The 27,280-nt window shown below is 46.9% G+C and overlaps 1 protein-coding gene across 1 annotated transcript in view; it reads right to left on the reverse strand.

Annotated features, from left to right (window-relative positions):
• Window positions 1-346: 346 nt before the first annotated feature.
• The window catches only part of LOC119170262 (uncharacterized), a 50,651-nt gene continuing 23,717 nt past the window's right edge, over window positions 347-27,280 (reverse strand). The window contains exons 2-8 of the mRNA XM_037421379.2: window positions 15,278-15,564; window positions 12,601-12,856; window positions 9,466-9,562; window positions 7,364-7,486; window positions 4,778-4,958; window positions 3,735-3,906; window positions 347-605 (exon numbers count right to left, since the gene is read on the reverse strand). Coding sequence (XP_037277276.2) covers window positions 481-605; window positions 3,735-3,906; window positions 4,778-4,958; window positions 7,364-7,486; window positions 9,466-9,562; window positions 12,601-12,856; window positions 15,278-15,564 — 1,241 coding nt within the window. The 3' untranslated portion in view covers window positions 347-480. The remainder of the gene's footprint in view (window positions 606-3,734; window positions 3,907-4,777; window positions 4,959-7,363; window positions 7,487-9,465; window positions 9,563-12,600; window positions 12,857-15,277; window positions 15,565-27,280) is intronic.

The following is a 27,280-nucleotide window of genomic DNA, read 5'->3' on the forward strand; positions in this document are numbered from 1 at the left end:
ACCGCTTATAAGATAGTCTAGACATTGTGGTCAAACATTCAAACTTTTATCCATCGCGACTACGCGACATCGCCATATAGCAAGATGGTCCCAAGTTATCATACATAAAACGAGGTGAGAAGTGATTGTCTTCCGTTTTACGCTTTGCCGCGGATGGTTTCTCGTGTTCGAATCCCATCTTCAGTCTACCTGCTAAATGTGAGAGAAAAATTTGATCGTCGCATGCGGGCACATCACTGCTCAAATATTCTAGAATTGTTGGCCAGTTATCGGTGCATAAGTATCACGTATGCTGATTGGAATTTCGCAGATTCTCGACGGGCTGCGATACAAGAGACAAGATGGGTGATGAGGCATAGGTCATTCATGGAAATCGATAAAGATCACCAAACAGTGCATCAGACAACGTGAAATGAGTGTCTATCCCCAGATAGAAGGGTAGCGAAAAATATCGCATCTCGTTAAACCATTGTCATAGCGTCATAGCTTGGAGGTTCTCTTCAGCAAATCAAGGATCTCCTCGTTGATGACATCGGCGCAGCGGGTGAAGAGGTAGTGTGTGCCCTTCTCAAAGCGTAGGGTCTTGACGGGGCCATTTCCGTTTCCTGCGTCACGAAAAAAAAAAGACAGTGGCTGCGTTCCAGCTCTTAGACAGCACGTAGACACTCTACGCAGACTGCTTAGAAGACCGCACCGAGCACATGCTGTCCGAGAATCGGAACACGTTTAGACAGCTTTTACGCGACGATGCGCCACCTCACGTCGAGGAGAAAAAGCCAAAAGAAACAAACGTAGCAGTTGTAATTTCTGGCTTATTTCGTGTTAAAATAAAAAAAACAAATAAACGTTACTCACATAGGCCGTCTGGGTAAGCGTCTGCTTGTGTGCAGACGGCTATTCTGGCGAGATTTGATCTATCTGAGCGATTCGCTGAGCCGCCATTTTGTTTAGACAGCAAAGTAGCCTGCATCATATTTGTCTACGATGCGGTCTTCTCGAAGCTGTCTACTTTGCGGGCTACGTGAAAATTGGAATGGGACTTAAGATGGCCGCCGTCTATTTAGCTGTTGTCTATTTAGCCGTCTACGGTGAGTATTGGAACACAACCACTATGTGACGAATAACTTTCCACGCACGCACCCCCCCCCCCCACACACACACAAAACGAGGCCTTGAATTCACACTCTTTTTTTTTTTCATTCGTGCGAAGGTCTCGTTATGGCAGACTTGATGCCTTTTGGGCGGTATGCGAGGAATTATTAGTCCACTGACAGCTCGTGATACGATGACGTGCTACGTGACGCCAACAGGCAAAAAAAAAGTGTGGCATATCCACGGAGTGAAAGATGATGCGTTGGGCGAAGCATTCGTCCGTCCGTTCATGTTTCCATTCGTCCATGCGTCCAGACGGACGGACTCATTAACGGACGGGTAGAAGCACGGACTGAAGCATGGGCGGACAGACCGACGGACGGACGGTCGGACAAAGCACGGAAGCATGGGCGGACACGCATACGGGTGGACGCTACGCCCCACTCATCATCAATCACTCAGTGGATATGCTGTTAAAACCACTAACGCCATCTAGTTATATTATTGCCAAGGATGGATGGATGGATGTAGCTGTACCCTTTAGAGCGGGCGGTGGCTAACGCCACCTAGCCGTAATACTTAGTGAACTAACCATTAGATTTTTTTTCCTTTAAATAGTGAGGTTGAGAATTCGTACTTTGCAGTGAAGGGTTTAATTTTCACTCGTGCCTTGACTTTAGCCACCGATCAGATAACCTCTTTCTAGTTAAGTCTACCCGCTTAAAGTCTATTTTGCCTTCCCTGTCCCTAAACCCCAGTGCTTTGAAAAACTCTGCGCCATCATCCTGAACTATAGGGCGAAGCCCTTTACAGAATATTATCAAGTGTTCGGCAGTTTCTTCTTCCAAAGACATAGACACACAACGCCATCTATTGAGCAACTCCAACTCATAAACTAGAGGTGGCTACCTACTACTAAAACGAGTACCGAGGAGAGACCGAACCACAGCCTAAGGAGCTTCGCACCTAAAAAAGAGGGTTCCATAATCACCGTAATAGATACAGGTGTGCTGATTGACAATCCCACATTTAAATGTATACATACTCGTGCAAAGTGGATGGTAGGATGACCTCCGCCATAGCTCAGAGGTAGAGCATCGGACGCGTTATTCGAAGGTCGCATGTTCGGTTCCTGTCGGAGGCAAGTAATCTTTTCGTTCGCGATTATTTCTTCACATTTACAATATAGTTATTTAGACCCCTACACTAATCACAACATCCGTAAAATAGAAAGAATTCAGAGAAAAGCTGTAAGGTTTATTTACTCTAAATACTCACGTGTGGATTCTCCCTCACAAATAATGCTTGCTAACAAAATCCCCAGCCTTGAATCCAGGAGAAAGTGCTTCCGTCTTGATTTCCTTTCTTCACTAAGTAAAGGTGCACTGTCCATTGACCCATCTCCGTTCTTGTCACCGTTACAAACAAGACCTACTAGACACCACAACCCGAATGCTTTCGCCCCATATTTTGCTGCTACTGACACCTTCAAGTACTCTTTTTTTCCGCGTACGATACAAGAGTGGAATGAATTACCCCATGTATAAGTGCCTTGTTTGCTTGTATTGTTTGTATTTTTGCATTTTATCTTCTTGTGCCCCCCTGCTTGGACCTAACCATGGTCTGCAGTATGTATTAAATAAAAATAAATAAAAAAATAAAAAAATAACATACACTATACTTGCCTAGGCATGATTGTTTGTTGATTCGCATTAACATCGTGTCTAACAATGAGTCCTTAAATTTACACTCGTTTTGAGTGTTACATTCATAAACACGCATTAAAGCAGCTGTCGATATTTACTAAGCGGTCACTGCATCGATCATATTGTACTTGGATTCTGTCTATGAAATAATGTCGACGGCGACCTAACTCAACATAACCTCCTAACTCAACGTAACCTAAGAGTTTAGGTGCGACTAAAAAAAAGAAAAGAGTACAAGAGCGCGATAAACATGCACCACTTTTCAGTTGTCCGGGTTGTTAGATGCTCTGCTTATTTAAGTTATGCATGAACTCAATAAAATCTGTGGCAAAAAAAAAGAATCGAGCCAACACAGGCTTAGCCTTATTAACATGCCAATAGCCAAACAAGCTGCAGGAGCATCAACTCATTCTTCGCAGGCATATTATGAAATAATTAATCTCGACCCTCTGATGTAAACGTTTCCTTTTACATCGGGACGACCACCAGATTTTCAGAAAGAAAGACCTCGCGATAGGACATATAGTTGGGTTACCATAAATCTCAGCGCAAAATACACCGAGATAGAAACTGTGAAGATAAAATCACTGGCCTTGCCTGAATATATGTGCTAATCTTTCCATCTGTATCTCGTTTAAGCCTAAACCCTTCAAACCATGGTTGCAAGGCGGGCTTGTTGGTTATTCATGTTGTTCGAGGTATAGCGCATCCAGGACGGCACAGAGAAGAAGACACAGAACAGCGCCGTACATGTGTTCTGTGTATTCTTCTCTGTCCCGTCCTGGATGCGCTATACCTCGTACAACCTTCAAACCAATTCCATTCCAACGAGCCGACTCTATCCGGTTTGGTCGGGTACACGATAGCGTATACTCTGAGTCCACCGTGTGGGCTCAAGTCCTGCAATGTGTGGCGGTGTGTGCGTACAGAACGTACCACGCTTCTTGAGCGTCTTCTCTTGGTCGTAGTACCAGGTTCCCTCCGGCGAGCCGCCGAGGATGCCGACAGTCTCGAGGCTGACGGGCAGGTCGATAAGCTTGTCGTTGTCGCTGATGGCCACCAGGACGGGCAGCTTGCGCGCCGCCACTTCCTCGGCGTCCTTCTTGAACTGCGCCGATTGAGAGGCACGAGTGATGATGAGGAGAACGTAAACGATTACGACAGCGAACCACTACACAACTTCGCCCTGCCTTCAAGAAACAGGGCAGAAGCAGACAACGGACAGAAATGGGTACAAGGAGAATGCTTTCTTTTTCTTCTTCTTGTTCATTGCTCTAGGGCGGTTTGTTGAAAATGGATAACAACTATTCCAATCTCAAATGTGCCCTATCGCTAGATTATTTTTTTTTTGCAAACTTCTTCTCTAAGCCAGCTTGTCTCGCAAAAGGTGTATTGCCCATATCACTCATAATCGTCGTTTGCATCGTCAGCCTATCTGACATTCACTACAGGACTTTGTATCGTGACAGCTCTAACATACGCTCACATCCATGGCTTAGGCACGCATGGGAGACTTCTTATAAGTAAACGGCAGGTGCGGATTTTCCGCGTTAAAGGACCCCCTTGCAGCCAATGGCGTCACGGCCGACCACCTTCGCGCATCGCTCACGAGAGGAATTACAAAATGTGTCACAAAGCGGCCCCGTCTTCACGTTTGATGCAGCTACACTATACTCGCGGGAGGTGGGGGTCTTTTGACGGCGAAAAAGCCCTATGCCTTTGACGTGTATACGGACGCATGTGCTCACAGTCCTCAAAGCTCATCAGAAACGGCAGAATATCGCATCCTTCGCTTCGCTGCGTATACTGCTCGACTGTTCCAGGAATGAGCGTACAGGTCGGAATGTCTCAGTCACAATGAGCAGCAGCAAAACAATGCCTGGCGAATTGGGGCTTTACAGGGAAAGACAAGGGTGTACGCTGTCCCGATAGGGTAACGCCGGACACACTATAGTGTCTGCGTTTCTAGTGCAGGGTACCTGTGCCTTGTCGGCGTACAACATGGCCTTCATGGCCAGCAACACGTTGTCGACGTCCCGGCGCAGCGGATGGCGCGTGGCGACCAAGAAGGCGAGGGCCATGGCATTCACCATACGCTGCGTCAACGGCTGCTGGTACAGGCGGCTCAGCAGGGTGATGAACCATCCCGGCCGCATCACGCTGTGGGCGAACAGACGAGACAATAAATAAATAAATCAATCAATCGATCAATCAATGAATCTTTGTTAAAGGATTACAAAACTTTACGGGCAGGTGATGAATCAGTAGCCAGATTGTCTAATAAACCGACCCGGTACAACACCGAATCCGCATCCTGTACAGAACTGCGTTGCAATGACAATATTTCTGTTATATAAACAAAGAACTAAAATATTAGTACAAAAAAGGAGCAAAGCCCATGATAATGGAATTATGAAAGGTGCATAGTATCAATGGCGACAGTTAGAACCTGATAACTGAAGTGTAGTGCTCACATGTTAGAGCAATGTTGTCGCTGCCGAAGTTTTTTGAGAAGTTTCAGTTATTGTTCGCGAAGTATTTTAAAAATTGCCATAGGGCACATTGTTTCTTCGAAAACAACGTGCTTCTAACACGAGGACACTGCTGTAGGAAGCTAGTACATCAAAATAATGAAGCGAGTTGGAAAAATCTTTCGGTAGTCTGAGTTTGAAACCTTCAGATATCATTTGTGCTCCTCGACAGCTTGTAAATGAACAAAATCGTAAAGATACGTCAATATTTAACAAGTGCTCGACGGTAAAATAGTAAAAGCACGAACGGGCCATGAATAAAGGAGAGGCGATGCAGGTAGCTATATTATGTCTAGAACATAGCGGATCAGAAAAAATAGGTCTGGTGCTGTAATGCTAACCCTTGGAGATAATTTTCCTCATCAAGCGACAGGATATAAATTAAGCATATCTTAAAAAACTCGTCTAATCTCGACAATGGCCAAATAAGTCCTGAAACTGGGACAGTAAAGGCGGTTAAATAACAGTTACAGTAATTTACAGTTAAAGTTACGCTGTATGTTGTAACAGTTACAATAGGAACACATAGCGGTTTTTTCGTGGCTCATAATGAGACCTGCAGTTTAATTATTCAAACAAATAACACAAAACACTGATAACCTACCGCCATCAATTCAAGTTGAATTACAACAGAGTTCCGAAAAGATTTTTACATCACAAACGTCCCGCCATATCTCAACAGTCAAGATACGGAGCAGTCAGTGTACACGCGTCAAGCAAAGAGTTAATTTGATCTAGTCAGCCGCGAGCTCTCATTTTCAATTAATAATAGTTTCACTATCGCATATGATCGATTCTTTGTAAAGCGGACACGAGTATATAGGTTTGCTTTTTTTTTTGTCGATAGAAATCTTTCACGAGATCATCGCTATCCATGTAATCGTTGAACAAGCCGCATTTATCTGAATATTCTCGAATGCTATCCCAGCTTCCACAGCAAAAAAAAAAAATCTTGTTTACTCACACTGCGCACGCGACGCGAACGCTTTCTCACTATGTGTACGTTTTCGGATGCACGCAGGCGAGCGTAAGGGCTGGGCAGATATGCAATGCAGATGACTCACTTATATGGATAGGCGTTGCAGTTGAGAGATCAAACCCAGGTGGTCGAAATTTCCGGAGTCTTCCACTTCGGCGTCTCTCATAATCATGTGGTGGGTTTGGGATGTTAAACCCCACATATCAATCAATCAATCAATCAATCAATCAATCAATCAATCAATCAATCGGTACTTCAGACATTACACTTGGATGACATATCGATGTTGGTGCTGGCCGCTACCATCGTGCTCTGAATGTCTTTTTTTGTTTTTTGCGTTTTTTATACAGGTTGGCTCAACAAACCGTTATCTTCGTTAACTCACGTAGAGTTTGATGTTTTTGCCCCTTTCATGATCACTGAAATATGACACAGTATGTGTCATCCAGTAATGCTCCCTCTCCTGTCACTTCATGATCTGAAAGCATTGATTCGTTTGGATTCGGGAAGGCTTCACTTCTATATTTGTATATATGCACTTTAGACATTAATTTACGCTGGCCTCACTTGAAGGTTCGCAATAAAAAAATGAGGAACGCAACGAATGTTTTCTCGAATGGAATGGAAGCGAACCCAAGCGTACAAGATTGCATGCTATGGCGTTAAGCTCGGTCACGCCATCTGCATGCTCAATATAGTAGTAGAGCACTGCGAAAGTAAGATATGGTGCACGATTATCTTCCAGAAGAACATTATTTCGTGTGTGCGCTCTTCGCGATCAGCCATCTGCATTCGCTGATATGCCCAGCGCCACGATTGACGAAAATTTAAACCTTAGGAACAACTGACTGACTTCGACGATTTCTATAAATACTTACACTGATCTGCTATTGCTCGCTTGACGCGACGTCGTCTTCGGTGGATATAAACCTCAAATGACACTCTCGATTCGGGTAAATACGTAAATTCGACGTCCCGACGAAACTAACCCAGCTAACCACGCCCGCTGCCAGTTTCAGTAAACGACAAGGTTAAACACGGGGCTCCGAGCTCACTTGATCTGGCTGTAGCCTGCCGGTGCGAGCAGGGTCAGACTCTTGACCTTGAGGCCGTCCTTGCGGCAGATGAGGCGCATAGCTGGGTAGGCGCCGCTGCTGTGAGCCACCAACATGTCGGCCCTGTAGACAAGCGAGGCTTGGTTATAGTTCGAGTACATCATCATCATCATCATCAGCCTGACTACGTACTCTGCAGTACAAAGGCCTCTGCCATGTTCCACCAGTCAACTCGGTCCTGCGCTTGCTGCTGCCAATTTACACCCGCAAACTTCTTAATCTCATCTGCCCACCTAACCTTCTGTCTCCCCCTAACCCGCTTGACTTCTCTGGGAATTCAATTAGTCACCCTTAATGACCAGCGGTTATTCTGTCTACGCGCTACATGCCCGGCCCATGTCCATTTCCTCTTCTTGATTTCAACTATGATATCCTTAACCCCCGTTTGTTCCCTAATCCACTCTGCTTTCTTCTTGTCTCTCTTCGAGTACATACATGACGGTAACTATGCACACACTGTATTTATACGCATTCGCTGCTAGAAACGCATACATTGAGCTAAAGTTATCCTCGTTAGTGCTAGAGGGGGGCGATCAATAAAAATAGGGTGGGAGACTGTCGGAGGGGTTACCGTTTACGCGTAAATTTAGCTTGCACTACCTCCTCTTCCCTTTGCACGCACCAGAAGAAAACGTATTTTACAGTCCTTCCTTTCAGTGGCGCCCTTGACCTCTGAAACGCCTCTTTAATTGTACCCTCCTTCCCCTCTCCACCTCGCCCCCTCCGACTCCCGCGAAGGGCTACACAAACCGCATGTGCACGCATATAGAGGCCATATACGGTAAGGTTACTAAGGGCGACATCATGGCTCTGCTTTTAGACTTCGTGTATCGACATTTAATAAAGGGACCCTCAAACGGTTTTGGCAATTTGGTACTAACACATTGGGCCGGTAAACCAAGTCATAAGGGTAATTTAGAGACAGCTTTGAGCCCTCTGCATAAACTGTGTAATTTATTACAACGCTTTGAAGCGGTGAAGTGCTGCAGATCGGCGCAGATCGCTGCGACTCGGCCAAAACACGTTTTCAACCGTCCATCTACATAGCGACATGCTCTCGCCACTCGACGTCCCGATGGCTGTTGATCTGATTGGCTGTCGTGGGTAGTAGACTGCGCAGAAGTAAGATCGGCTGGCAGTGTGGCGGTACCTGTCGAAGCAGATAACCACTCCGCGATCTTTGTCTCTCTTGCCAGACGGCGTGCGTGCTACTGGGCGCACTGTGTGATGGCCTCCGAGACTGTGCGCAACCTGTCGGCGTACGATCTCGGAGGTCTGGGCTGGTAGAAAGCTCAAATCGTCGAGCGCGCTCATGAGAGCTCTGCGATCGCCAGCGATGCCAGCGTACCTCAAGAGTTGAGGAAGGCAGGCAGAGGTGAGAAGGAGGGTTCGACATAGTTGTCCGTGGCGGCCTTGGTACACGGCATGCCACTAAATTTGTGGCGCGAATAGTTTGATGATTCTCCAGTCTAACCACTGACAAAACTTAAAAAAAAAAGAACCACTTCAGGGTCCCTTTAATGAAAGTTTACAACCTTACTTCATTAAGGGCGTCACCAATCAAAGTTATAATCTGCATCCGAAAAATAATAATTGGTTGTAAGGTAATAAGGACAAAGATGTTTTCATGTTTGAATTGTCTAGCACTGAACTATGAAGTTCTCATCGGCATTAAGTGATGTGACAACGCTCGCGATCAGGCGAACGAGAATGGACGCAAGGATGCCATCGTGGAACGCGCAGTTGGTTTCTAACCTCCTTTCGGCGTTCGTGTAATCATCGAAGAAGTGCTAACGTCGACGCGAAATTATTACTGGAGCATAGAGTAGGTTACCCAAGACAAAATGCATTTATTTATTTATTTTATTTATTTATTAACCTTGTTTTTTTCCCGAATAATAAATATCTAACCACGAGTTGATGGCTAGATGATCGGCTGGCATTATAGCAGCTTTCTTAATAACACACTTATATTCGATGCTCGCTGTGAAAGCAAGGGAGAGTAGTACACAATAGAAAGAGAGAGAGAGAGTCAAACTCACTCCGAGACGCCGACAGCCCTGAGGAAATCGAGGGCGAGGTTGGTTTTCTCCTCGCTCGAGTGCCACCAGCATCCAGACTGGCGGCTGAAGGCCAGGTCTGCGGAGAAAAGGCCGCCCATTACATTGAGGGGTGCGTGTGTATATGCCACGCTTACACAGGCGTTGCGAGAGAGAAATGCCGCAGAATAAAGCAGACGGGGTAACAAATGTTTCCGGTCGGCCTTTGGCGTTTCCCCTTTTGTACCCAGTGTGTTGCGTAAACATTGTGTCTCCTCACCCCGTTTCCAGGTGGCACCAAAGACCGGCCCTCTTGGAAACCAGCTCACAACCGTTTCGTGCCCGGCGCGATTTAAAATGTTGCTGACTCGTTCTTGAAAGTCCTTACAGTAATTACTGATGACTAACAAAACAATTAGCGGTCAAGGTATAAAGTCAGGAAGGCGTGGTTATCATGTTTGACGTAAGAGAAAAAAAATCACTTTTGTTGGGCGTGACTTACCAAGTGCTTCAAAAGGTATAGAATTATATTAGGTGGTATAGCATTGCATTTAATCAATAGTAGTTTAAAGTTAGAACGAGCACATTAAGCCAAGTTAGACAAAATTGTTGCCGGTGTGCGCTTATCTACATAAATGGCATAACCACCGTACCACTGACTAAAAATAAAGTCGTTATGTAGACGACACCCAATCAGTGAGTAAGCGCGCGCGCATGTGTGCGTGCGTGTGTGTGTGTGCGTGCGTGTGTGCGCGTGCGTGTGTGTGCGTGTGTGTGCGTGCGTGCGTGTGTGTGTGTGCGTGTGTGTGTGTGCGTGTGCCTACGTGCGTGCGTGCCTGCGTGCGTGCGTGTGTGCGCGTGTGCGTGTGTGTGCGTGTGCGTGCGTGTGTGTGTGCGTGTGTGTGTGCGTGCGTGTGTGTGCGTGCGTGTGTGTGTGCGTGTGTGTGTGTGCGCGTGCGTGCGTGTGCCTGAGTGCGTGCGTGTGCCTGAGTGCGTGCGTGTGCCTGCCTGCGTGCGTGCGTGCGTGTGCGTGTGTGTGTGTGTGTGTGTGTGTGTGTGTGTGTGTGTGTGTGTGTGTGTGCGTGCCTGCGTGCGTGCGCGAGGGTCACGCGTGCGCGCCTCCCTACTGTGAAGATATCTCGGCTTGTACCTGACGTCACCCATTTATATCCTGTTATCAGAATAACGTTGCGCTGTCTGGCGAAGTGGCACAAAATAATTAACATAATATAAACACTAAATTATCAAAAAATAAAATAAGACTTTCGGTAGATACCACGAATCTTGAGAAACATGAGTATTAGCAATACCAGTAGCGATAAGCTTATATGAAACACTGGTTCTCGCGAGGGTGGACCCTCCCCCCTTGACACTGCTACAACTGTGGCACTGTCAACTTCCCCGCATGACACCTAACTATTATTGACGTTAGCCCGACGTGACGGCTGTATAGTAGGAGCACATGTGCAATGATTACCAAAATGGGTAGCCAGCACTGCCACCGCAATTGACGTGTAACAAACATTAGAGTCTATTTGAAAAGTAGCTCCGACACTTGACGTGGCTCAGTGGTAGAATGCTTGATTGCCACGCAGAGTGCTAAAGTTCGATTCCTGCTGGGACCCTGACACGTATTCTTTGCATTCGTCGCGTCAACAGTGCCGATGCCAGGTTTTTCTTAACCCTCCAAACAGTGGCACATACCCGCCCGTGGGTATGTGCCACTGTTTGGAGGGAAGTGTTTAATGACGTACTCGACGGGATCGTGACATTATTCACGTCTGGACCAGCGCATCATATTCATCAAACCATCTTACCCGCCCATACTAGTTTTGGTTCACGCTGAGTCAAGGGGGTGATCCCGAGAGAACCGAGACGTAAGCGGTTAGATAGATAGATAGATAGATAGATAGATAGATAGATAGGTAGATAGGTAGGTAGGTAGGTAGGTAGGTAGGTAGGTAGGTAGGTAGGTAGGTAGGTAGGTAGGTAGGTAGGTAGGTAGGTAGGTAGGTAGGTAGGTAGGTAGGTAGGTAGGTAGGTAGGTAGGTAGGTAGGTAGGTAGGTAGGTAGGTAGGTAGGTAGGTAGGTAGGTAGGTAGGTAGGTAGGTAGGTAGGTAGGTAGGTAGGTAGGTAGGTAGGTAGGTAGGTAGGTAGGTAGGTAGGTAGGTAGGTAGGTAGGTAGGTAGGTAGGTAGGTAGGTAGGTAGGTAGGTAGGTAGGTAGGTAGGTAGGTAGGTAGGTAGGTAGGTAGGTAGGTAGGTAGGTAGGTAGGTAGGTAGGTAGGTAGGTAGGTAGGTAGGTAGGTAGGTAGGTAGGTAGGTAGGTAGGTAGGTAGGTAGGTAGGTAGGTAGGTAGGTAGGTAGGTAGGTAGGTAGGTAGGTAGGTAGGTAGGTAGGTAGGTAGGTAGGTAGGTAGGTAGGTAGGTAGGTAGGTAGGTAGGTAGGTAGGTAGGTAGGTAGGTAGGTAGGTAGGTAGGTAGGTAGGTAGGTAGGTAGGTAGGTAGGTAGGTAGGTAGGTAGGTAGGTAGGTAGGTAGGTAGGTAGGTAGGTAGGTAGGTAGGTAGGTAGGTAGGTAGGTAGGTAGGTAGGTAGGTAGGTAGGTAGGTAGGTAGGTAGGTAGGTAGGTAGGTAGGTAGGTAGGTAGGTAGGTAGGTAGGTAGGTAGGTAGGTAGGTAGGTAGGTAGGTAGGTAGGTAGGTAGGTAGGTAGGTAGGTAGGTAGGTAGGTAGGTAGGTAGGTAGGTAGGTAGGTAGGTAGGTAGGTAGGTAGGTAGGTAGGTAGGTAGGTAGGTAGGTAGGTAGGTAGGTAGGTAGGTAGGTAGGTAGGTAGGTAGGTAGGTAGGTAGGTAGGTAGGTAGGTAGGAATACGCAGATAGGTGCCAAAAGTGCTTGCAGCTCGTGAAGAAATGGTTCGAATGTAAAAGACTATCTCTTCGTCTGCGAAGGGGACTACAGAATGCACGATGCTAACGCGCACAGAAAGACTATCATCTCATTTTACATTGATCTTCACATTGAAGTAGCAGCAATACCCAGAGTTGCAACCATACACCACAGAACTATAACGCCAGCTAAATTTGCCCACTTCGCTCGCTCTATTGCTTGCAGCCCGCAAAGAAGGCGCACGCTGGCTACGCACCTGGCCACGCCGGAGCGACGACGTCGACACCGTGTCGGTCCAGGAAGGGGATGAGGTGCGCGAAATCGGTGTAACTCCCTGGCGCGCCGGTCAGGATGACTACCACGGGCCTACGGCTGGGCCTGTCTTCGGTCTGGGCGGCCGGCGTGGGACCCGCACGCTCCGAGCGGTCCATACCCGTGTGCACGAAGGAGACTGGAACCGGAAGGCCGTTGGCTGGCGCGCTGGAGTAGCCGCGGCGAGTGCCCCGCCACGACTGTAGCAAAGGGCACAGGGGAAAGAACATGCAATGTGATAAGGGTGTTCTATCACGCAGAAATAAAAGGCCGCGCAACTACACCCATTCTCGGGGAATGACCAAGAATGATTCTGATGACCGCAATGGCGCTGACACTCACGCTAGGGGATCGGCCAATGAAGTAAACATGTTTCCAACCCACTACAGGGAGTGGGTAAAAGATCGGGCGACCGTTCGGTAACAAAAATAATCAAGAATAGAAAGAAGATTTTGAAAAGAACGTTAAAGTAGGAGAAAAGAGAAACAGCGAATCGACGAAGTTCGATGTTAACACGGGTTATCACAAAAAGCTCGCACAATGAATGAATCTGAATAGGTTGGCGAGCGATACATGGCTCTTAACGGCGGAAGGAACTAGTGTGGTCAAGGAGCACCCACCAGGCAGGTGATAGTGAGTTTTCAGCATACAGTATGAAATTAAATTAAAGGAAAGACGTCATTTAGCTGTATAAAATGTACAGATTAAAAAAAATGTTCAGTGTAGCGCACGTGAAATATACGATTGTTAAACGCGTAAGGCATACTATGATGATGATGATTAAAACTTCATTTCGGTGCAGAGAAGACGCAGGGAAGGCGAGTTTGGCGGCCCGTTCACGGGCACTCTGCAGACGGCCAGGCTTTGATAGTTAAATTCGGGGCTGCGTAAGAGCGCAGCCCACCTGTCCTCGCTGAAGGCGGAACCGATGGCTTCACATCCCGACAACACATGGTTGAATGTTGCTAATAGTCCTCAGACACGGCAGTCCGCACTTGAATACCGTTCAGAGTACATGTCATGAAGAACCACAGGGTTAGGATATACGCACTGGCTTGCAATAGTCTAAGGGTAACTGCCTGTGCCCTGCACAAGGCAGGGTGTGCGAGGGGGAATACCCGTCTTGACAAATAGAAGTGTTTTGTTATTTCGTTGAACGTGTTCTTTCGTTGAGGCGTGCTTTAAAATAAAATACACAGTACGATAGGATGATACACTAAAATGTTACAGTGCGACTTGTGCATGTCAATACTGCTTTCAGCAAATGACATGCCTCACGCACCTAGAAGGGATGGACTACGAAATGGGTTATTGCAACTAAGAAAAATAAAAGGCACACAAGCAATAAAGAGAAAGTGAGGAAGCGGAGGCATCCACAAATAAAACCTACAGTAAACAAAGACTGCGTTTTTTTTTTCATCTTAGGCTGAGTGCCCACAGGTCACGTTTCGCAACGGCACCCGGGTGATCTTGGAGTTCGAGTAGCGGGGCAGCGACGCTCCCTTTTACCTCAAGGTCGTAAGAAATTACACAATGTACTTTTCGTATTTTCGCGACATTGGCACGACGAAATTTTCTTAGATATCGCATGCTAAGTCTACGGCACCACAGATAACAATGTATTTCAATTTTTATCGATTCGAAGCCACTTATTACACAGTAGACACCTTCAGAATTTATGACGTCACAGCGTTTGGTGTGGGAATGTCAACATGGCGTCTTAATCCAATCCGCAGTTTCTTTTCGAGCGTTTTCTCGCTCACTAAACAACGTGTCGCGGTAAGAGTGGTGTTTTCGGGATTGTGAAATTGTACTTTACAAATACGCGAGAAATCGTTTTGCTGTTTAGTGTCCTATTAACTTGTTACTGCCTTTCTGAAAAAAAAAAGTCACATGACATGATAGGGTGTAAATATAAGAAGCAGAGGTTAAACATAACGACATAAAGTTGAAAGAACGACATAAAGTTGAAAGAACGACAACTAGACAGATCAGTCACTTTCGTCTTACACTTCCTCTTTTCTTCCTTTTTACCCTATCTTTACCGATTTTAATGACTTACAGTCTATGACACTGGCGGTATCGGGTGAAGGAGTAAAATTACAGCTTGCGAAGTTACTGTCAGCTTGAAGTATTGAATTTCAATTCTAATTTTGACATCGGCTCGCTTCACGGAAACGTGTGACTACCAGGTGTGCATGGATGAATGGATGGATGAATGCAAAACCTCATTGAAAGTCCTGAAGTGCACCACGACTCAGCAAGAAATTTTGTTCGGGGTTGGGGGGAGTTGGGGGAGTCAGTCTTCCGTCATGTTTCGTCGGGATCGCGTTTGCATGTGTATGCGTATGCCATCATTTCTCGCATATAACCCGCTCCTACACATAACCGACACCCTAACTATAACTCAACAAAAAGAAAAGAGGTACCCGCATATAACTATTATAAATAACCTGCTCCAACAGTGTTTTAAACATACTTTTTTTAGAAATCATTTGGGGACTGCGGGTTCTATGCGAGAAAATGCCACATATATGAACACGTAAAACAAAAAAAAAAAAATCAGACCGCCCTTTCCCCTCCTGGCTGAGCTACTGGTGGCAACAGCCGCGCACGCCCACCTTGTACAGGTCGGCGCAGGTGGTGACGGTGATGTTGCGATCGCGGTAGGGCCACTTGTTCTCCTGCAGCACGGAGCCGCCGCTGCCCGCCGCATCGTCGTCGTCTCGCAGCGAGCTCGTGGTGTGCGCCCAGCGGTGGAGCACGGCGCTGGTCGATTGACTCGGTATCACCGACGCCTCTTGCGCTGGTCGCAGCAGCTGCCACGGCCAACGGCTGCAGTGTGTGCTGGATGACAGGGCGGCAGGCGCCGGTCGGGCGCGAGGCTGAGAAGCCATGCAGCGGCATCCTGCAGGAAGCAGTCGCAATACACAATCGAGGGCCACGTTGCTATAAGGCTACGCGCGCAATAATAGCTGGCGTTTAACGTCCCATCCACGATATGATAACGGGGGACGACGTACTGGAAGGCTCCAGAAAATTTGACCACTTTGGGGTTCTTTAACGCGCACTTAAATATAAGCACACGGGCCTCAAGCACTTTCGCCTCCATCGGAAGGAGGCCGCCACGGACGGGATTCGATCTCGCGATCTTTGGGTCAACTGTTGAACACCGTAACCCCAAAGTCACCAATGATCGGATGTCCAAAATCTCTGTAGGCTATGGGCCTACACTGAAGTGAGAGACAGCCTAATGGAGAGTTCCACACGCTGAAGCTACGAAAGTTTTGAGACCCAAACAAATTCATCAAGGAGGGAACAATAATCGAAAAAAAAAGAACAGTAAACAAACTCCGCTTTGAAATACGTGGAACGAAATGCAGGTAAACACCTCTAATACGGCGACCGCGGTGACCAGTGTCTATACGGTGCTCCGCTGTTGAACCGATTGTCACGGGTTCGAATCCTGCCGCGCCGGTCGCGTTTTGATGGAGGCGAAACACCGCAGACCCGTGTACTGTGATATGTCATCAGATGTTTAAGAACCCCATGGGTGGTTACCATCCACTATACGGCATCTCTCATAGCCCGAGTCGCTGTGGGACGTTGAATAGTCACAAATAACTCAAGCTCCTATGGGGCCAGAACATTCTAAGTATTTCACTATAAAAAGGATAGTATCTTATAATGCATTCCCAGTGATTTCATCACAACTTCACTCTACGCAGTGAAGTCACGGTGCCCGACAGACATACGTCGGCATCGCACTAAAAAAAAAAATACAGCCGAAACATCAGAAATTCTTCGTTACACACGTAACATTCTGATAGAGGTATTCGACTGTACGTTTGGTTAGATGCTGCAGCACTGGGTCGCGGGTGCATCGTTGTATTGCGATGAGAAACTGACGAGTACGCTGCAGAGCGAAAGTGTACCGGAGCTGTGAACAATTACCCTAACATCACAGCCGCCGAACAAATCTCAGTTAACCTTTCCATGTCGTCCCATAGAAGCGGCTACAGCTGCAGCACGACAGGTCATGACCTGACTAGATAGTTACACGATGCAATGGAGAGCACCGATGCTCACAAAGAACTACTTTTTTTTTAGGAAAAAGTAAGTTTGCCCCATGAAAATGTCGCCGCTATGCGGAGTAATTACATACCTCTGTATAATGTTCAGCTGAATCCTTTTACAGCCTGAATCAATGTGACAAGCTACACGTGTAGCTTCTCGCACTGATTGCGGTTGTAAAACTCTGAAGGCGCTCAGAAACTTAATTCTGAGCAATACGGCCCATCGCAGCGGCGCTCACTCTGCGGGAAGGCCAAGATCGAACATATCAAGTTAAGCCACCTGATTCGGTCATGCACGCAGGCATAGAAGCTGCAGTTTTGTTTCCGCGAATGTTTGCCAACGTTTTTGATTGACCACAGACTTGCAAAAGATGATTCACAAGTGTCCTCGCTGTGTTTTTTTGTGTTGTTGTTGCGAATTTTCGACTAACAAGAAAGTGACTTCCTTTCATTTCGGTCAAATTTAATGATTATAGAAACATTTTGCCCATTGCTTATGAGCTCTACTCAAGGTCTAGCAATTCATGCGTCCCTTTTAAAAGCGACTAGCGGGAAATTTCTGCAGTGATGACTGTTTTTTCAAAAAAAAAAGTCCCAACGTCTGTTTGAACTAAGCTCCAAACGCCTCGCAGCTGTTCATCCTGGCCTGATTTCCGCTTTCTAAAGCGAATCAACGTCGCGAGATAAAACAATTCAAAACAGCGGAAACATATTTTTTCCCTCGGAGGCCAGTATGAAAAGACGGAGATCGCCAGAACGAGTTTTTTTTTTCTCTGAATGAACCTCGCAAGGCGTATTTAAAGCAACGAGGGCTGCCACGAAGCGCCTTGTTAAACAGAAAGTGGCGACCTCATGTTTTTTTTTTTTTTAAATAACGCGACGATTAAAGCGCGAAGCTTCCCGGTCTACGAGAAGAACGCCAAACCTTCATTTTCAACGTGGCTCACGAATCGATGCCCTACACGGGTGCTATAAATCCTCGTTTTTTTTTTTTACCCTCTCTTCCTTGACCTGTCCGTCGGGGACGGAATAAGGTCATTGGAATGTATACAAGCGGGACAGGTGACGTTGCACGGTGGGTATTACGAGCGTCCTTCGCCAGGGTGCGTGAGCATGGATGAATAACCAGCAGGTGCACGCTCGATTCAATTGCGAAAATACAAAACCTACGCAACAAACAGTGCGAACATAGTAAAGAAACAGAATTACACCACGCAAGATTTCTCTGCATTTACGGATGATGAGAAATCGGAGAGCGCTCCCGTTCACAAGAAAAGAGATTAAAAAATGAGCAAAAACAGCCCGCCATGGCCGAATTTCACACGAAGGTGTATGGGAAAGCCTCAGGAACGACGCGAGTCGGATGAAGGACAACACACAGGAAAGGACGCGAATAAAGGTCAAGCCACGTTTCTCGTTTTCCACTTTCCGCGTCCTCCTTTCCCCGCACGGTACAACAACAACAACAACAACAACAACAACTAATGGCATGCCCGCTGCGTTGGTCAAGCGGTTCGACTGCTGATTCAAAGGCTACGGGAATCGGATGCCGGCCGTGGCGGCCGGATTTCGTCGGAGAAGAGATGCTAGAGGACCGTGTACTTCAATTTAAGTGCACGTTGAAGATTTCCCGGTTATCGATATTGCCCAAACCTTCCACTAAGGCGTCCCTCAAGATTATATCGCGGGTTTGTGGCGTAAAACCCGAACAATTATGATACTAATACAACTAGAGGCGGCGAGTTTAGAGCATCGGCATTGAGCGCTATAGAGGCCCGGAGCGAGAAAATACCACCTTCGGAACATTTTTCGGTAGTTTGGCCGATGTAAACATGCGCTGCGCTGACACGTGCACTGCGCACATGAGCTTACGCTGCATCATTCGCATGTGTTTGTGTGTAGGTGACGCCACTCCACGGGTTATATAATCTGAAACCCTTTGGGCTAACTAAACTAACACTATTCGCATTTAAAAAGCTTTTCATAGCAGCCTCGTGAGGCGCACATTTTTGCTACCAAATGGCCGGCTCTACGTGCACGCGGCAGTGTTACATACAGTCACGCGCGATATGAAGGTTGCCCCGCCGCGGTGGTCTAGTGGCTAAGGTACTCGGCTGCTGACCCGCAGGTCGCGGGCTCGAATCCCGCCTGCGGCAGCTGCATTTCCGATGGAGGCGGAAATGTTGTAGGCCCGTGTGCTCAGATTTGGGTGCACTTAAAGAGCCCCAGGTGGTCGAAATTTTCGTAGCCCTTCACTACAGTGTCTGTCATAACCATATGGTGGTTTTGGGACGTTAAACCCCACATATCAATCAATCAATCAATCAATCAGCGATATTAAGGTTATCGCACGAGCGTCGACATGCCTATAACGTCTCAGGGGCCCAGCGGCACGTTTCAGAACCATGAAAATTAAAGTTGCGCATTCTTCTCTCCCTCTTTGGATGTTTCATGCTACAACAAGCGTCCCTGCACACACACCCTCTCTATTTTGAGACTAGTATTCCTTGCGATCAAGTGTATCTTTCGTGGGCTGTTATCTCCGCAGGTGATTACGAAATTGGCACTGCTTCCGAAGATAGGAGTGGCTCAAGCTTCAGGAACAACAAAAAAAAAAAGGGGGGGGGGGAGTGAAGATTGCGTGATGCCACTCTCTCTCCCAAAGAGTACTCTGGGACGTGGCGCTATCGTAGTTATTAATCGACGCTCAAGCGATAAGCTAGAGCTTAACCGTACTTCGTATTTGGGCAATCTGGGTCGATCCGAGACAGCGGGAACTTCGATAGTGCTACAGCAGCGGTTCTCGGTCCACTGGTCGGTAGATGTTTATGCTCTTTCCTCCTTTCCCTTTACCCTCGCAAGCAGCTGCTGCACGCGAGGTTAGAGCGACCGACGGAATCGGAGGCAACAATGCGAGCCGTCAAAGCGCCGCGGGATGAGTGACAAGGTCAAGGCCACGCACAGCGGCCGAAACGCCAAACGTGTATACAACTTCAATTGCTGACCGGTTCCGCAACCCCGATGGCTGAAGTGCCGCTGGCCGCTTTCGAAGTCGGCTACGCAACGGGACCTGCAGCGGGCCCGAGTGCTGTTGCAGGTCTCGGTCAAACTGCGTATGGCCGAGCATGTACGCTGCAGAAACGCTGCTATTCTCGATGCCGTTAATTGTGCGGGACTGATATTGTACTTTAGCTCGAAAAGGTGCGCACCTTCCGGATGGGTGTCCGTCTGCATTATATTTACGCAGCGAAAAATCCAACTAGACAATCTAGAGCGACAAAAAAAACAAACAAGCTAACAAACAAGCAAAACACGAAGCTCACAGTCATCGGCGAGCGGCGGTCGGCTCCATTTTTTTAAATTATGTTACCGTTCATGCTAGTTGTGCTACCTCTAAGTGCATAACCGAACTTTGAGGTTAACTAGTTCCTTCAAGATGTTTTTTTTTTCAATTTCACTCTCAAGCAACAAGCAACGAGTTCTTTTGGGACCTACGCGTCGTCATCAGCGCAATATATTCAGAGTTCTGAAGTTTTTGAGTGAGACAGAACTCGAAAAAAAAAAAAAAACATTGAATAACTTTTGGGCATTCAAGGTTTTGATCCATCGCTCATCCTCATTCAATCACCCATCCTCATTATCAACACCTTCTCTATACCTAATTTACCCCCTTTTCCTTAGTTAACGCTGAGAAGCAGATCAGAGAATTCATTCGGGCCGACCTCCCAGCTTTTTTTTTTGTTATAGTAAACATATTTCTCTCTACACTTCATTGAGAATCCATCAGCATTTGCATTGCTTCAAAATGAGCAACACTCGATGTTGCCCTCATTTTTTGTCTTCTTTTTGAAACAAGAGAATCAAACCAGCTTGTGAGGACAGATGAGCCACCTTGAAAGATAGAGAAAGAGATCAGGCGAGTGAATAACTTTATTCAGTTCCTGCAGGGCTCAAAAAAAAAACTTTTACATGGAGTGAATCGGGCCAACCTCTGCATTCCACTTGCGTTCGCCACTCATACTCCCCAATGCGCAGCCGAAATATGCTCTTAAAAAATGCAAGCAAAATGTCCATCAAGTTCCGGTTAAGGAATCCCCGTCTCAGGAATTACGGCTAGCAGCGTCTACTAATGAAAGGGGCCAACTCATGTGCCCTCCGAGTCGGTTAGTGCGCCCCGCAATTTCCTTATCGACACCACAACTTGAAAAGTATCGCAGTGACCACCGTCGTACAGTCGCTCCATCACTGTGCAACGAATAACGTTCTTTTTACTAACTTTCCTGTTTGTACCTTCGAAGGAGCACGTGCAGGAAAATCTGCATTCGAGAAAATCGTTTTTCAAGTGTCAATTGCTTCCACAGCAATATATGGTCAGCGTTTCTAGACGGAGACACCTCATGGCGAGGCCCCGACTCACGCCCGTCTTTCTAAAGGTGACTCGCAAATAAAGACAATAATTATAGACCCTTATAGGCAACGACCTTCCTGTACTGGCCGTTGGACCTAACGTGCTGCTTTTAAGATTCCGACCCTGAACGGACAGTGTCTCGGTTCGCACACTTGTGCGGCTTATTAATGACCTACCACTGAGACAGAAGGAAGCCCATACAGAAACCCCATGCAGCACACTTTCCGGTTGGTTACGCAGCGAGGCGAGAAGAACGGTATCAAGGAAAGCTGGCATCGCGTATAGGTGATACGGTACTTCCTCCACCACTACCCTCAGCAGCCGACGGAAGCTGTATGCTCGGCCTTGCCCAATAACGCCACTCTGGTGTGAGGCCTCAGAACCAAGCGCAAGAATCCGGGAGCTGTGGTATATACAACGCGAGTATAAAGCTAAAAGTGATGCAAACGCACGCAGGGCTGCAACTCGCCACAAGCCACTATTTAAGGATCGAGGCAGTGATAGCTTCGCTGGGCGCTTTCAATCTTCTTATCCATTCCGGGTCTCCACTTATCTGTTCCGGGTCTTAACCCGAAACAGATAACGTCTGTTAACCCGGAACAGACTTAACCCGGAACAGATAAGTCTGTTAACCCAGAACATACTTCACCCGGAACAGATAAGTCTGTTCCGGGTCTTAACCCGGAACAGACTTATCTGTACCGGGTCAATCTTATCAATTCCGGGTCTCCACTTATCTGACCCTTCGCAGTACACTCTTGTTAAGGTATCCAAACTAATTCTTATTGTCACGACATCCACTATCTTTCCCCGTCTCCAGAAAAGGGGCTGAGTAAGGCGGATGAGCGAACTTTAAGAGGCCCGCAGACAGGTACTCTACTCTGTCCTGCAATTAATTATAAAACACTGATCTGAACAAGGACGGGTAGTGCCCGCGCTGTTGGAAGACCAGTGATATCTTCCACATGGCGTGGGCGTGTACTGAAAATTCCCACTTGCTCCCTTTTTCTACCTCTTCCGGAGATGCATGGCAGACTTCCCTCTTCAACTGCTCCTCGCTGGAGGCTCAACAGACCAGGGCGAGACGGGGCCTCGTCATGAGGTGTCTCGGACTATATATGACGCCGACCATGTTGCAGATTCATACTTCGGCCCCCAAAATATATATCTCCATCTCTTTATTTCAATTAGTCTCTACGCCTTTTTTTTTCTAGACCAGAGGCAGCTATAGTTAGGGTGGTATACTTTCATCTTCTTTTTGCCCTCTTTAGAATCGCTTCCCGCAACACAGTGATGGCCGAAAAGCACAGGGGGTGTATTTAATGAGGCCTCTCACGAGAAAAATGAAGGAAAACAACGTTTAATGGGATCCATAAGCGTTCATTTTATGAGGCCTGTACATTAATCATTTCTTATGACTAAGTCGTTGTTATGCTGCAGATATGATGCCGAGTTGTGTTATGAAGAACGAGGAAATGCGACGAGCCGAGTTCTGCGTACTTGAATGATTTACATGATACAATAACTGAGGCTACAACACCTTAAGCGTTGTATTCTATTTCGTCTTCATTGGTGGTTACTCGTAGAACGTTTCAATTCACGCTCATCCCCTGAATCCTCCTCGCTAAGGTATGCCACTTCGTAGACGAGTCTTCTGCCGATATCGACGTTAAACCAACAAGGTAGACATTGGGCTTACCGAAGATACTTGCCGTGAAATGGATACGCACTGTATCGACAGTGCCCCCACAAAAGTTAAATGCCAACTGATATGACGGACAAGGGAAAAGAAATAAACTGTGTTAATAAGAAATGGGAGTAGAAATGGGAAGCCAGGTAGGGCTAGATTGGAGGCTAGGGGGCCCCAATCTAGCCTCCGTTTGGTGGGGGGGGGGGCAATCTAGCCCCTGTTTGGCGGACTGGCCCAGGTGGCCACAATACCAGAACCAGTCCGCCCGCTTGGCCTTTTCACGCAAGCTTATAGGACCTCTCCCAGGCTTCTGGTGAGGGAGATGGCTGCAGAATCTACTCAGGGGGCAAGTTGTTGGGGCGACCCCATCATATGTAGTCTTTCCTTGCCTGTGCCAGGCTACAGTTATACTTTATCAGTAGATTCTCAACGATGACGATATTTCATTATTGCGGTCAGCTTCCCCGGGCTGAGCATACACTGAGTCTGAGTCCTTCTTGATGTCGGACAAGGGCATGCTCTATCAGTGTCTGGACATTCCCATTGTGGTCCTAGGATTCTTCTATCCAAATCCGTGGCTGCAAAGAGTTGCTGTGCCAGTTGTTATCGTCAACTCCAGTGGAAAAGGTCACGTGCTTTCCGAACGCGGCTTTTGCGCACGTCAGCTGGGCGCGCACTTTTGCCAACCTATCTAAAAGACGCCTTCGCGTTGAATGGTGACACCTAAGCATCCCACTTTTAAAATGCGAAGCATTTCTTAGCGAACTTTAGGAACCTTGAGCGTATCTATTTATCTAGCCGCTTACGTTTGGGTGCTCTCGTGGTCACCCCCTTATTTTGGAGTGAACCAGAATCAGCGTGTCAAGGTAAGAGGGTTTGACGAATATGACGCGCTGGTCAAGACATTATTAATGTCACAATCACGTCATGTACGTCGTCAAACGCTTCCCGCCAGACAGTGGCACATACCCACTGGAGGGTATGTGCCACTGGTGTGCAGATATGTGCCACAAGGGATTGACACTTGGAATCTACCCAGGGACGACGAGAACACACATGGGCAATTTTAACGCGTGAGCAATACCCGACATTGGTAGCGTCAACCCAACGAAGGCATAGAATACATGTCAGTGTTAAGAAAAACTTGATATAGACAGCGTTGAGCCCTCGACGAATGCAAATAATTTCAAGATCCCAGCAGGAATCGAACCTAAGCATTCTGCGTGGCAGTCAAGCATTCTACCACACAGCTACGCCAGGTCTCGGAACTTCTTTTAAATAGGCGCTAATCCTCGTGAAACGTCAATATCGGTTGCAGTGCTGCCTACCCAAATTTTTGAACATTACATATGTACTCCTTCAATACAGCCGTCACGTCGGATTATCGTCAATTTTGGTTAGGTGCCATGCGCTGAATTTGATTTATGTAGCAGTGTCCAGGGTCAGCATCTTCGCGAGCATTAGCACTTCATTTCAGCTTCTGGTGTTGCTAATACGCATGTTCAAGTTGGCATCGTTGCGCAAGTGCAAAGAATCGGTTTTATAAACATCTGAATTTCTTCAACATTGCCTGTACGTGCAATATTTGTACATATATTTAACGCCATTTCATGACGTGTCACTCAATTAAAAAAATTCAACACGGCCCCTTTCCTTCCGCATGCTTCGCACAACGTCGATACCCAGGTACGTAGGATCTGTCGAATTTTTCGTCTGCAAAATTCTGAGTCCCTGAACGGTATACCTGTACCTCGAAGAATAATTGCAGCGGACTAGTTGCGAGACACTGAAAAGCGGCCGCTCGCAAGAACGTGCTACGAAGCAAAAGCACGCGACGACGTGTTGGATCAATATAGGCGTGGCCTCATCACCTGGTCTCCAAGGCTGCCGACCTATATATCGACTCGGACGCAGCGGCGACGAAGACACTCTCCCTCCATGGCGCGATCGACTCGGACGACTATCAGCAACGCACGCCTCTGCTGAACGCGTGTAGCCAGACACGTCGACCCTGTTAATGTCTCGTAGGCTTGGTAGTCCCAATGATAGCAAGCTCTCTCTCTCTGCGTACCCGGTTCGAATCCCCGACGCAAAGGCTGTGTTGTGGATACTGATATGTTGGGTTTAACATCCCAAAACCACCATATGATTATGAGAAATGCCATAGTGGAGGGCTCCGGTAGTTTTGACCACCTAGGTTTCTTTAACGTGCACCCAAATAAAAGCACACGGGCCTACAGCATTTTCGCCTCCATCGAAAATGCAGCCACCACGGCCGGGATTCGATTCCGCGACCTGCGGGGTCAGAAGCCGAGTACTTTAACCACTAGACCACCGCGGCGGGGCTCAGTCCCATACATTGACATAATAGGGTGTGAGGCGCTGTGACAAACCTTCGCCCTTCCCCCGAAGGGGCCCCCTACGCTCGCCAACGTACAATAGCCTGTACGCCGCAATCGAGATAGAACTCTCGCCTATATTGAGGGTTTGTGCCTACGTGCACCAGCGCCCTCCTTATCAGCGCAGCTCGCGGAGTAACGATTTGCAGCCGTATCCACGCGTCAGCCCGATAACAACTATAGTCGCCGCGGCAAGATTCCGAGCCATCGCGAGACCGCCGCGGTCGGTCGATTTAGGCCCCTATCGAATGTCGCGCGTCTCATGGCAGACTTCACTCCAGTGGCTTATCTGTGTTGAGTAATATTAACAGTTACGCCAGGCGCAAGAGCGACGTCTGAGATATAGATAAAGGTTTCACTGGCACCCTTGCACAGAAACCGCGATATCGCTAATCTAAGTAAACGGACGATTGCGACACTGTTCCCGGCATAGCAGCGTACCCCGAGTGCATGATTACGATCGCCGTGTTGTCGATTGCATTCAACTGTAACGCGCGCGTGCAGGAAATGTCTGCATTCCCGGGAAATTATAGTTATTATATTATTATTTTGTCGTTGGACGTTTTCAGAATGTGGTTGCTTGAAACTGCGTGGTCGTTTCGCGCGCTTCTACAGGAATCCAGCAGTCGTGGCCAGGAAACGAACCCACGGCATCCGTCCTTTTAATGAACAACCCTACCAGCACGGCCGCCTGCGGACAGAGCACCACCGCCAAGAGAATTGTCATTATTCAAAGCGCAGATATACCACCTGCTTTCTGAAGTTTGCACTCCGATGCTGCGTCGCATATTCTCGCTGAGCAAATAGAGGGATATCGCGTAATCACGTATCGTCTTTTTTTTTTGTCATTCGTAGCGTGAAACGCGAAGAATGCGAATATTTTTTTTATTTAAGTATACTGCAGACCTTCTCGGTCCAAGCAGGTGTGGTACATAGGATATACAAACAATAATGCCACGTACAGAAAGGCACCGACACAATCACACCGACACACACACACACACACACACACACACACACACACACACACACACACACATATATATATACCTATATATATATATATATATATATATATATATATATATATATATATATATATACCTATATATATATATATATATATATATATATATATATATATATATATATATATATATATATATATACAGTCAAGTAGATCCTCCGTGAGCGGTCACAACGTGGTTTATTTCGACGTTTCGGCCTAGAGTCTGGTCTTCATCAGGAACCAGGATGAAGTCTGGCCTTCATCAGGAATCCTGATGAAGGCCAGACTCTAGGCCGAAACGTCGAAATAAACCACGTTGTGACCGCTCACGGAGGATCTACTTGACTATATGCAACGCTACGGCCACTCAACCACCATGCCTGCCTGCCTGCCTATATATATATATATATATATATATATATATATATATATATATATATATATATCGGAAAGTACTTCGGACTTTCTCCTTTGCTGTGAAACAATGCCTGATCTTATGTGTAATGTGACTCTTTCTCGGCCGAATTCGTGGGTGTTCATCTTGAATGGATCACTGCGAAAGATAAAAAAAGGCGCTCTTTCACCTCTTCTGATGATAATTTTACAAGGTTCTCCGTAGAGTGTGAATAGAGTAGAGTGCTTACTAATTGGGCCTGATCGTCGATCACGTCGCGGATATACTCGCGTAAACCAAGCGAACGCCACGAAAACACAATAACAGTTTCCTCTCTTGAATGTGTGCGAAGTTAGCCCGCGAGAAAATGTGGAGACCGAGCTGCGAACTATTGCCTGCTTGCAACTATATGGACACTCCCGGCGCATTTTGCCACCGGCGTCGATGTCGCCGTCACTCACCGTATATATATATATATATATATATATATATATATATATATATATATATATATATATATATATATATATATATATATATATATATATATATGAAAATACAACAGAGAAAAAACAAGCCCCAAAAAACACTTCATTGCGCAGAATTGAACTAGTGTCATCTTATTCGTGAGTGTGAGGCGTTAACCAC

The sequence above is a fragment of the Rhipicephalus microplus genome, chromosome 2 (genome assembly GCF_043290135.1).
Source record: "Rhipicephalus microplus isolate Deutch F79 chromosome 2, USDA_Rmic, whole genome shotgun sequence".
In the NCBI taxonomy this organism is placed as follows: domain Eukaryota; kingdom Metazoa; phylum Arthropoda; class Arachnida; order Ixodida; family Ixodidae; genus Rhipicephalus; species Rhipicephalus microplus.